We start from the raw sequence: 12,229 nt of genomic DNA on the forward strand, positions 1-12,229 counted from the left end.
TCTGGTGCCCTCTTCTGTCATGTAGGCATACATGCAGGCAGAATACTACATATATAATAAATAAATCTTTTTAAAAAAGAATATTTTCTTAAATGTCCTTTTGTGTTTTGTTCAAAGAACAGGTAAATAAAGTTTTAATTTTTGTGGTATTTGAACCTGTGATTTGCCATCCATAATTGTTCTTTTTTTAGTACCTAAAAATAAAGTGCTGGTATTTGCAGGGGAGGTGGGCAGTGAATGTGATTACCTGAGGTTGGAAGAGAAAAGAGGCCCCAAAATTGAGCCTGGAGAACATGCTATGCTGTTGATTTATATGTAGAAAGAGTTGCCTTTGGTTTCTTAATGATCTAGACATTGGATTGTGTCTGTGTCTGAACCATTGACTTGATTCAACACGTAGGACCAAACTTATAATCCATTTAAAATGTCTCATAAATGAAACCTAGGACAAAACTTATAATCCATTTAAAATGTCTCATAAATGAAACTGAAACTTGGAGATTAGCCAGAAGCTTATTGTTTTAAAGCAATGTCCACTTCTTCCTCTTCTAAAAGCAAATGGTCGTGTGAAGTTCCGAGTTGAGGGAGAATTTGAAGCAACTTTGACGGTAATGGGAGATGATCCAGAAGTTCCATGGCGCCTTCTCAAGCTTGAAATTCTAGTTGAAGATAAGGAAACAGGAGGTAAATCATCATAGTACTGGTTTTGGTGTTCTTTTTTCCCTTTACATACTTATACGTTTATTCATTGATTTATTTACCTATTTATTCTTATTGAAGTATTCCTGCAGAAAAATGTGTAGCAACTTATCCTGTAAAGCAAAATTTTGATAAGCATAATTATCTACTGAATGGAGAAATTTCAGTGTTTGTTAATGTATAATATTCTATAGTTTTTTCAAGATAATCCCAGGTCCTCTTTTTTAAATTTTATATTCATTTTTGGTATACACTTCCTTGGTTAATGCTATAACACTGACTTCTCTGTTTAATTAACTGCCTTCTTTTTTTTTCTGCCAATGGTAGATGGCCGAGCTTTGGTTCATAGCATGCAAATCGACTTTATCCATCAATTGGTGCAGTCTAGGCTTTTTGCTGATGAGAAACCTCTTCAGGACATGTACAACTGTCTCCGTATCCTTCAGAATTTGAGAGATTGTAGTGTAAGGATTTGTGTTTCCCTCTTTCCATTATATTTTCTGTTTATCCTTTGTCCTGAAATGTAGTAGTCTGGCCTCTCTTTCCACCTCTTTTGGGTAGAAATAGACATGCAAAACCAGTCAATGTGAACATTAATGATACATGTATAATAAGACAGGTTTTAAATTTTACTACTGACTTTACAGGCAACTCCTAAAAGTGATTACTTTGAAATAGTATTGTTTGCTGGGCAAGGTTGTACATACCTATAATTCCAGCATCTGAGAGGCAACGCTGTGTAGTTAGTAGGAAAGCCAGCTTGTATTACATAATGAGAACCTGTTTCAAAAAGGTACTATTTTGGTCTGAAAATGTATTGATCAATTTGTATTTTCTAAACAGTAATGAATAAAGGGATAAACCTGGACCTAGTTTTGTTTATTTAGGTCAAAATTATCAACTCTTTTTCTAAAATTATGTCATATTACTACTTCTTATGAATTGTCATTTGAGAATATAACTTTAGAAAATGACACATTTTGTCTTATTTAGGATGAGTCATTAGACAAAGATGATTCCAAAAATTTCTTCATTGCCAGCTTTTTGGGCATAGATTCCTTGTTAGATGGCATTTGACTGTGCATATTGGCTGCTAATATAACATGTTATATTGGATTTGCTTAACATAAATCAGATTGTTTCTGCTTATCACTTCAATTAGAAGTGCTACATTCCCAGACTCTGATGTTAATCCGAGAGAGGTGGGGTGACCTTGTACAGGTGGAAAGGTATCATGCTGGAAAGTGCCTCTCTCTCTCAGTTTGGAAGTAAGTATAATTGGTTCTGGTAGGTATGAGTGACAAGTGACTCCTTTTTGTTTGTTTGTTTGTTTTTGTTTTGTTTTTCCCCCTCATATAAGTGATTCATTACATATGAATAGCTATGTGCCCAGAGTAATGTGATTTAATTTAGTAACATTCCAATATCATGTAGACCACATGAGACATCCATAATTGCTACGTTTTTTACAGTATTACACTTTAGATTTGTAGACATCTATTTTTTTAAGTTAGATTTCCTTACTGTGGGCTCATGCTAGATTGTTCAAAGACTGTTAGTTTCAACCAGGTTTTTGGGTTGTGCTGGTGATCAAATCCAGAGCCTTATGCATGCAAATGGAGTTATATCCCTAGTGCCCAAAGGTTAGATTGTTGAGTTATCACTTTTTAAAACATACTTGTTCATTACAGTTTTCCATTTTAAATTGTAACTTTGAAAACTGATTTGGACAAAGTTGATATGAGGCTATTTACCTTTAATTCCTGTTTGAACTTGACTTCTCAGTTTCCGTAGAAAATCAGGCAGACTGCCTATAAGGTGATTTCTGTTTAAGTTTTGTGGGTTTTGTGTGTGTGTGTGTGTGTGTGTGAGTGCTTGTATTTCATTTTAAAATCACTGTTTTAAAAATATAATAGAGCAAATGCTGAATTGGATTATGGAATAACTGTCTTCTCAGTATTACTGTATTCCCTGCACAAACACACACTGAGTGCCTACTATGTTGAAGATTCTGACTCAGTAGCATAATGCATGTTTCTGTTTGCCTGGAAAAGTTGAAAGCTGTGTTTATATGTCATTCTCCCCCTGCCCTCTTTCAGCCAACAGGTTCTGGGGAGAAAAACAGGCACGGCATCTGTTCACAAAGTTACAATTAAAATCGATGAGAATGATGTCTCCAAGCCTTTACAGATATTTCATGACCCTCCTTTGCCAGCTTCTGATTCTAAATTAGTAGAAAGAGCTATGAAGGTAAAGGATTCTCCGTGTATCTTAATACTGATTTGACTAAATAAATATAATTTAGCACATATAAAACTTTTAGCACAAATTTTTAAAAATATGTAATCATTTCTAAAACCCTGTATTTCTGTATTTGTTTGTCTTTTTAACATCTGATACTATAAAAAATATTTTTTAATATCTCAGTTTTAGTATGTAGGCCAATGCTATGGATTGCATTTAAGTATACACTCTTATGCTGAATTATGCCCCCGGGCTAGTTTAAGTTTTGTAGTTTAAATCAGACCATTTTAGTTTTTAAGCTCTGGCGTCTGAAAACTGTGACTACTGATATGTATATGTTGTTGTTTTGAGGCACAATCTCACTATGAAGCCATGGCAGGCCTGGAACTTGTTATGTAGACTAGGATGGCCTCAACTCACATAGATCAAACTGCCTGCCTCTGTCTCCCAAGTGTAAGGAAAGGTCTCATGTCACCCAGGCTGGCCTCAATCTTATTACGTTTCTGAAGATGACCTTTGAATTTCTGATCTCCTGCCTCTACCTCCTGAGTGCTGGAGTTACAGGCCACCACACACAGTATATGAGATGATGAGGAATCAAATCCAGAGCTTCCTGCATGCTGAGCACATGGCCAACTGAACTATGTAGCCACAGACTCCTGTACTTAGCAAAACACAAATTTTAGTTTTATAGTTTCTAATGTCATGCAAAATAATTAAAAACTCAGAATCATTTTTTAAGTTATATTTTTACTTTATCTAAATTTGCTTATACTGGTTAGGATGTCTCCAATAAGCTGGGCGGTGGTGGCGCACGCCTTTAATCCCAGCTCTCGGGAGGCAGAGGCAGGCAGATCTCTGTGAGTTCGAGGCCGGGCTGGACTGACAGCCTCCAAAATAATACAGAGAAACCCTGTCTCATAAAAACCAAAAAAAAAAAAATAAAGAAAGAAAGATGTCTCTAATAGTGACATCTTAAGGCACAGTTTTGTGCACTTACACTTCTATAAGCATAATGTTTCAATTGTACATTTGCTTATGTTGTTGCTATTCATGCAGATTGACCACTTATCAATAGAAAAGCTCCTGATTGATAGTGTACATGCAAGAGCCCATCAGAAGCTGCAGGAAATGAAGGCTATTCTTAGAAACTTCAATGCTAATGAAAACTGTAAGTGTTTTCAATTGCTGCTCTTACTTTTATTTAAGGGTTTTTCTTATATGATTTCCCGTGATGTATGGTTTTGTTGAGGAGGCTGGGCCTTTGTTGAATTTAACCTGAAATCTGCCATACCTGTCCTAATTTCTACCTTATTTATTTATCTTAGCTTGTCTTTATTTTTGAATTGTTTACACAGTCTCTCCTCAAAAATGTATACTTACTAAATAGAAACATTTTAACATGTGTCACAATTTAGTTTTCTTCTCCTGACAAAGCAGCACTGAAAATACTTTTATAATGTATTATAAAATATGGCTGAGCAAAGCAGAATTTAGCTCTTGTCTTCAGTTTTATTAAAACTGTAAATGCATTAACAGTGTTAAGAATAAGAAATGCAGATGTAAAGAGAGTGGAAAATCTTCTAAGTTTGATTACCTACCTAATCTGTTAAGAACTTTAGATATAGAAAATTCTTCCATTCCATGTGGTTCTCTATTTACTGTCCAAATGCTGGGATTAAAAGTGTGTACCACTCACCATTGCCAGGCAAATATGGGAAGCTTCACAAATTGTCATCCTTTCTCAGGGACCATGCTAATCTTTCCTGTATGGTTCCAATTTTAGTATATGTGTGATTTTTGTTTTGTTTCTCTAGACAGTGTTTTACTGTGCCGCCCTGGCTGTCCTGGAACACGATCTGTAGTTCAGGCTGGCCTCAAACTCACAGAGATCTGCCTCTGTCCCTGCCCGCACCTCCATGTGTTGGAATTGAAGGCATTTACCACCATGCCTGACTGATTTCTTGATAGTGGACATTCTAACTGTAGTGAAATGCATTCTCAGTGCAGTTTTGATTTGCATTTTATTAAGAGCCAAAAATGTTGAACATTTCATTTATTCATTGGCCTTTTTTTGAAAACTGTTCAATTTGCTCATTTATAGTTTGGATGATTTTTCTGTATTTAATTTTTTGAGTTCTTTATAGATTCTAGATCCTAATTTCCAGATATACAGCTGGCAAAGATTTTCTTTTATTCTATAATCTATCTCTTTACTTTGGTTATTGTTTACTGTGTAGAAGACTTAATTCCACATAATCCCATTCATCAATTCTTGTTGGTATTTCCTAATCTATTGGAGTCCTTTGCCTTTGTGTACATATTGAAATGTTTTTACATTTTAGGTTTTGAGATGTTTGGAATTTAAGTTTTAGAGACTTGATGATAGAGATCTAGTTTCATTCTCCTGTAAATGGATGTTAAATTTTTCCAGCATCATTTTGAGTTTTCCCCCCCCCAAAACCCCAGTGTGCATTTTTGGTAATTTTTTAAAAAACCAGATGGGTGTAGTTTCCTGCATTTGTTTCTGGGGTCTGTATTCTATTCCATATTGGCCTACAGATCTGTTTTTTGACAGTACCATGTTATTTTGTTACTATAGCTCAGTTGTATAGTTTGAAATAGGTTTTGTGATGCCTCCAGCATCATATTTGTGTGGGTGCAGGCCACAGGACAGTTTGGACCTTGTTTTTTTGGATTGCTGTTTTACGGTAGTGTTTTGAATCAAGATCTCTCACTGACCATTTGCTACATAGATTAATGTGAACTCCAGGAATCTGCCCATCCCCACCTTCCTAGCACTGCACTGACACCACCATATGCTGCCTCTTTCTTACTTGGGTTTTAGAAACCAGACTCTGGTCCTTGTATTTCCAAGGCAAGTACTTTCCCAACTGAGCCATCTCTCCCCATTCTCCTCTGATTGTTGTGTATTGTTTTTAGACAGGGCATCTCTATTATCCTGGTTGCTCTGGTATTTGTGATGTTGTTTAGGGCTAGCTTGTCTCACCCTCCTGGGATCAGAGGCATGTGTCATGTCTGCTTCAGCATTGATTTTCCTGTTCAAGATTGCTTTGGCTGTTTGTGCATTTTCTGCTTTTATATAGGTTTTAGGATTATTTATTGTAATTCTTATATTTTTGGTTGTGAGTCCAGCCTTTCACAGTTGAGCCATCCGTCCTGCCCTGCTTACTGTAATTCTGTGAAGAATGACTTTGGAATTTTTAAGGAGATTCCTCTGAAACCAGATCATTTTCAGTAATACAACCTATAGTTGAATGTTTTTCTCTGTCCCGCTGGTCCCCCTGGACCAGTTTCTCTCCTGATCCCTGGTCCCTGCAGTCACTTGTGAAAAAATTACTCAGAGGCTAATATTAGATATAATTGTTTGGTCAGTGGCTCAGGCTTAGTACTGGCTAGTGCTGTGTTATAAATTAAATCATTTTTAATAATGTTTCACCATGTGGCTGTGGCTTACTGGTAATGTTCTGGCATCTTACCTCTTTGGCAGATAAATGGCATCTTTCTGTCCCCGCCTTCTTTCTTTCTCTGTCTCTTTTTGGGCTTCCTGCCTAGCTATGTTCTGCTTGGCCATTGGCTTTATTCAACAACCAATAAAAGCAACACATATTTGCAGCATACAGAAGACATCCCACAACAACCATTTTGCAGAATTAGTTCTGCTGATGTATGAGCATGTTATTGTATCTTTTAGTGTGTTGGTTGATTGCTAGATACAGGTTCTTACTCTACAATACAGACTATGCTGAAATGTTCTATGTAGCCTAAGCTAGCCTTGAATCGTAGGAGTCCTACTGCTTTAGCTTTCAAAGTGCTGGTATTTTAAATGCGTGTTACCACAGTCGTTTATGTCATAAGGTCTGGGGATCACACCCAAGGTTTTATACATGCTAGGTGGCAAATACTACCAATGTAACCACATCTCCAGCTTCTCCATGAGACCAATTTCCCTTTACTACCACCAGAAAGCAGACCTCTAATTCTAAGATAAATTTCCAGAAACTGGCAAACTACCCTCAGGCTATCGTCAGGGAGGGCCCGAGGGCTCCTTGAAAGAGGTCTTTTGAAGAATAAATGTTACAGATACATTAGAACTATAGGTCTACCTAAATATATCTTGTCAAACAAGCAGCCACAGGTATCAAACGGAGCTGACCAAAAAGGTACAGGACCTTGCTTCTTAACTGAACTCATGTCTTGGAAGAAGTGGTTATGGTTTGGGTCAAGTCATTCCTGTGTTGGTTGGAGCTCTCACTTTGTCTTGCCTGGAGAGCTCAAGTACAGAGACTGTTAAAGGAGATGAGGTTGCCATCCCTGTAGCCTGAATCCTGGCTGCTTCGTAGAAGTTTGCTCCATCTAGATGGGTTTTTCAAAACAGAAATTTCAGTGACTTCCTAACTGCTCAAAGCCACCGCTGGAAACAGGCTTCTCTGTGTCAAGGAGTCAGAGCTCCTTTTGGTGATAGGCTTCTTTCTTGTCAAACTTGAGCTCATTGGGTATAGAAAGGGTCTATATCCAATGAATCAGTGGTATACTGACTATGAAGAGGGATGGACCATCTGTAGAACATGGTGCTATTTCTTATCAATGGCATTGAGAAACATTCCTCCTCTCCCCAGCATAAGAGTTCCAGAGTAGCAGATCACATACCTGAACCTCTTCCAACTCCTTGCCTTATAGGAATTGACTTGATGGGCCCATACAGTGAGGACGGTGTCATAAAGGAACATATTCTTTGGCCCATGAAAGCATCTCTATGACTATGATGAACAAAACCATCTCTGTTTGTTGACAGCTCTTGATAAACTTGTCTAAACTTTGCTGAGGTGAAACTTGTCTCTGCATGCAAAAGCGGAGCCTGTGTGCTTGAGCGTGCCTATGGCTGGGTTCATGATAGGGACCCTGTCCCAAAATGATGATCTTCCCATCTCTTAAGTCACATACTGGGACTTGGTGTGGTAGTGGATTAACCTTATTTTCCTTTCTTCCATTATGTATTCTGTTACCTTTATAAAATATGGATTGCTGAACTTGTGGTATTTCCTACAGCTTTCTCCAAAGCCCATGGACATATTATAGGTCATAAGCTTCAAAGAGCTGCAGCCTTGTTCCTTCTGATTCAGACCAGGTTGCAGCTCAGTGGCTTAATAATGTGTGGCAAGAGAGGTAGCTGTTCTGGGTGCTGTTGACAGGGCTCATTACTGCATCACCATTGCCTTCATCAACAGTTCACGAGTTGCTACCCTTGTTGGCTGCCTCAGGGCTGTAGGTATGTCAGTTTCTGGTCAGCCTTGCAGTGAAATAGGGAATCTTCTGGCTGATGGTCCTGAAATCACACATGATCTTTTAAATGTGTTGCTGAATTTGGTTTGCAAATATTTCATTGAGAATTTTTGCACTATGTTCTTCAGAAAAACTGATCTGTGTTCATCCTTGTCTGGTTTGGTAGCAGGGTAATATTGATTTCCTAGAATAAGTCCTGTGATGTTGTCTCCCTTTCTATCTTTATGGAATAGTTTGAAGAGTTTTGGTATTCTTTTTTTTTTAAAGTCCAGTAAATTTGGTAGTGATTAATCCATCTGATCTTGGACTTTTTAACCTGAGTAACTATCACTTTAGTCTCACTGCTCTTTATAGATCTGTTTAAATGTTTTTTATGCTCTTGATTTTATTTTAGTAGGTCATATATAAAAACCTACTCATTTCTTCTTTGGCTTTTTTGAATATAGGTTTTCAAAGTATTCCCTAATCAGTCTCTGGATTTCATTGGTATATATTGTAATGTCTTCTTTTTCATGTCTAATTTTATTGATTTGATTTTTCTCTTTTTTAGCCTGCCCTAAAAGTTCATTGATTTCTGTTTGTCCCAAAGAACCAAATTTTTGTTTTATTGATTCTTTGTATTGTTTTCATTTCCATCTTGCTATTTTCTGCCCTGATCTTGATTAGGTTGTTGTAAAAGCAATTGGTGTTTTGTATTGTTGAAATTTGACATTTAATACTAGAATATATTAGTATACTATACATCTTATTTTTTCAAGACAGGGTTTTTTTGTTTTGTGTGTGTGTGTGTGTGTGTGTGTGTGTGTGTGTGTGTGTGTGTGTGTGTGTGTGTGTGTGTGTGTGGTGATGGGTGCCTTTATCTGCTGAGTCATCTCACTAGCCCTGTCATAATCACATTTCTTGTTTCATGTTTTTTATAATGTCATATTTGATATTTACATTTGTTTTGTACTATGGGAATGTTGAGACAAAACAAATTGTGGTTTTCTTATTGGGATCAGAATAGTTTGTAAAGTATTGGAACTGACTTGCAACATTGATAATGCATTTGCCACTGCAAGTAAACAGAGTAGAGATTTAAGGTTAGCAAAGGAAACAGAACTTTGAAGAGAGTAGCTGGCCATCAGAAATTGACAAGGACCAATTAAGAGGAATCCTGGAAGCCGATCCTCTTATAAATACATGAAAAGTTGCCAAAAGTCTCAACATAGACAACTTTGTGCTTATTTGGGATTTGAAGTACATTAGAAGGCCAAAAAAGCTTAGTAATTGAATGGATCACTACTAGACCCAAAATCATAAGAGTTGTTGAGCTATCATCCTCTTATTCTATCCAGTAGCAATAATCCATTTCTCTGTTGAATTTTGATGTGTGATTGACAATGAGCAGCTCAGTGTTTGGACTGAAGAAAAGCTCCAAAGCTCTGCCAAGTCAAGTTTGTACTCAGAAGGTAATGATCACTGTTTGGTTTGTAGCCAGCCTGACCTAATATAGTTTCCTAAATCCTGGGTGGAATCATTGCATCTGATAAATATACTCAGAAAAAAAAACGCACAGAAAACTGTAGTGCATATAGCCCACATTCTTCAACAGAAGGGCACAAGTCTTTTCCAGGACAACATCTAATTGCATGTCACACAACTAGTGTAGAAAATTTGAACATGGTGCTGGAGAGGTAGGTCAGCCATTAAGGACATTTGCTGCTCTTCCAGAATTGAGTTGTTTCCAGAATTTACATTGGGTGGCTCAGAACCTCCTATAACTCAGGCTCTGGGGGATCCAGTGCCCTTTTCTTTCTCAGGATACCCACATACACACAGGTTTTTAAGTCTTCAAAAGTTGAATGAATTGTGCTACAAAGTTTCGCCTAATCCACCACATTCACTGACCTCTCACTAGCTGACTACCACTTCTTCAAGCATCTTGACATCTTTTTGAAGGAAAACTGCTTCCATAGCCATCAAATGCAGAACATGCTTTCCCATTGTTTGTCAAACTCAGTAGCATGCATTTTTACACTTCATGTGTAAAACTTCTCATGGTAAAAATGTGTTTTAATGGTTCCTATTTTAATTTAAGATTAATTTAAAATGTGTTTGAGCTTAGTTATAATGTAAAAATCATGGTCCCAAACAGCAATTGCCCTTTTTTTTGGTGGTGGTAGGGTCTCACTGTGTAGTCCTGGCTATCCTGGGAACCTCAAACTGGCCTTGGACTTACAGATCTGCTTTCATAGGCCTCTATGTATCTCAAGTGCTGACAAAGGTGTATGTCACCATAACCAACTTGCAGTTCCTTTTGCACCAACCTAATAGTTCTTTCTGTCTGTCGACTATGAGTTCAGCTTGTACTAGTTTTTCAAGACCTTGTGTACACCATTGTTGCGTGAGATCTCTGGGTTTGTAGTTTAGTACTCTGTTTTTAGAACTGCCTTACCGTATCTCCAAGATTCTCATGAATTGTGACTTCATTTTCATTTGACCTAAAGGATTTTACAGTTTCATACTTGATTTCTTCAGTTACCTACTAATCATTAAGAGTATATACTTTGGGGCTGGGCGTTGGTGGCACACACCTTTAATCCCAGTACTTGGGAGGCAGAGGCAGGTGGATCTCTGTGAGTTCGAGACCAGCCTGGTCTACAAGAGCTAGTTGCAGGACAGCCTCCAAAAAAACCACAAAGAAATCCTATCTTGAAAAACAAAACAAAACAAACAAACAAACAAAAAAAAAGAAAACAGAGAGAGAGAGAGAGAGAGAGAGAGAGAGAGAGAGAGAATATATAGCCTGTATGGTTTTTATAGTTTTTCTTGGAATTGATTTCTAGTTTCAGTTTTAGGAGTTGATTAAATATAAGAAATTACTTTGATTATAAGAGTGGTGGTATACACCTGTAATCTCAGCACTCAAGAGACAGAAGTAGGTTGATCTCTTGAGTTTACAGCCAGCCTGGTTTACCTAGCAAGTTCCAGACCAGCCAAAGACTCTGTCTTCAAAAGCTTTTTTTTGACCTCGACCTGCAATTTGTCCTGCCTGCAAGATGTGCTGAGATAAAGGTGGTGCAGAACTTGTGGGCGTGGCCAGCCAGTGACTGTTCCAGCTTGAGACTTGTGCCTGAACAATTATGGTCAGGAACCAGAGCAGAGCCTGGATAACCCAGAGATCTAGGATAAAACCAAACACGACTGACCCAAAAAACAAAAAACAAAAAACAAAAAAAACAACAACAGAAAAACTGCCATCAGCGAGACTTCATCCAACAGATAGGAGCAGATGCAGAGCCAAACACTAGGGGAGCTTGTGAAATCCCAAGGAAGAAGGAGAGGAAGGATTGTAGGAGCCAGAGAAGTCAAGAACACAACCCACAGATTCAACTAACCTGGGCTCATAGGGGCTCACAAAGCCTAGAGGGACAATCAGGGAGCTTTTATGTGTCTGATCTAGGTCCTCGAAATATATTTTATGGGTCTGTAGCTCGGTGTTCTTTTGCGACTTCTAACAGTGTGTGTGGGTGGGGGGCTTGTCTCTCACTCTTTTGCCTGCTCTTGGGACTCTTTCTCCTACTGGGGTATATCATCCAACCCTAATTTGAGGGTTTGTGCCTCGTCTTATTGCATCTTCTTATAACATTTTGATGTATATCCTTGGGAGTTCTGTTGTTTTCTGAGGAGTGGATCTGGAGGAGAGGGACTGAGGGGGAGGGACTGAGAGGAAAACAGGGAGGGGAACTGCATTTGGGATATAATAAATGAGAGAAAAATAAATTAGAAAATCCCAAAACTTGTGTGTGTGTGTGTGTTGTGTGTAAGACTTGCTTTATGGCCTAAAATGTGATCTAGTTTTATGGGCTGCCAAGAAGTGCGGGTTCTTCAGAGGCATATTTTTGTCAGCTTGCACATGAAAATTACCTTCCATGCCTTCTGTAACTTTGGCAGTGTTCCTCAGTATCATATCATAGTCTTCAATTTTATCCTATAGCAG

General features: G+C 37.9%; 1 protein-coding gene and 1 non-coding gene across 4 annotated transcripts in view; one reads left to right on the plus strand and one right to left on the minus strand.

Annotated features, from left to right (window-relative positions):
• Med14 (mediator complex subunit 14) overlaps positions 1 to 12,229 on the plus strand; it is an 84,044-nt gene that overhangs the window by 14,727 nt on the left and 57,088 nt on the right. For all 3 annotated transcript variants that reach the window (XM_021233230.2, XM_005080560.4, XM_013120870.3), the window contains exons 6-10: positions 556 to 684; positions 1,027 to 1,134; positions 1,835 to 1,967; positions 2,799 to 2,949; positions 4,003 to 4,114. In XM_021233230.2, coding sequence (XP_021088889.1) covers positions 556 to 684; positions 1,027 to 1,134; positions 1,835 to 1,967; positions 2,799 to 2,949; positions 4,003 to 4,114 — 633 coding nt within the window. The remainder of the gene's footprint in view (positions 1 to 555; positions 685 to 1,026; positions 1,135 to 1,834; positions 1,968 to 2,798; positions 2,950 to 4,002; positions 4,115 to 12,229) is intronic.
• Positions 4,652 to 4,762, minus strand: LOC121135272. Its single transcript, XR_005872465.1, has one exon. It is a non-coding gene; the product is annotated as a U6 spliceosomal RNA (small nuclear RNA).

The sequence above is a fragment of the Mesocricetus auratus genome, unplaced genomic scaffold (genome assembly GCF_017639785.1).
Source record: "Mesocricetus auratus isolate SY011 unplaced genomic scaffold, BCM_Maur_2.0 Super-Scaffold_100033, whole genome shotgun sequence".
Lineage (NCBI taxonomy): Eukaryota > Metazoa > Chordata > Mammalia > Rodentia > Cricetidae > Mesocricetus > Mesocricetus auratus.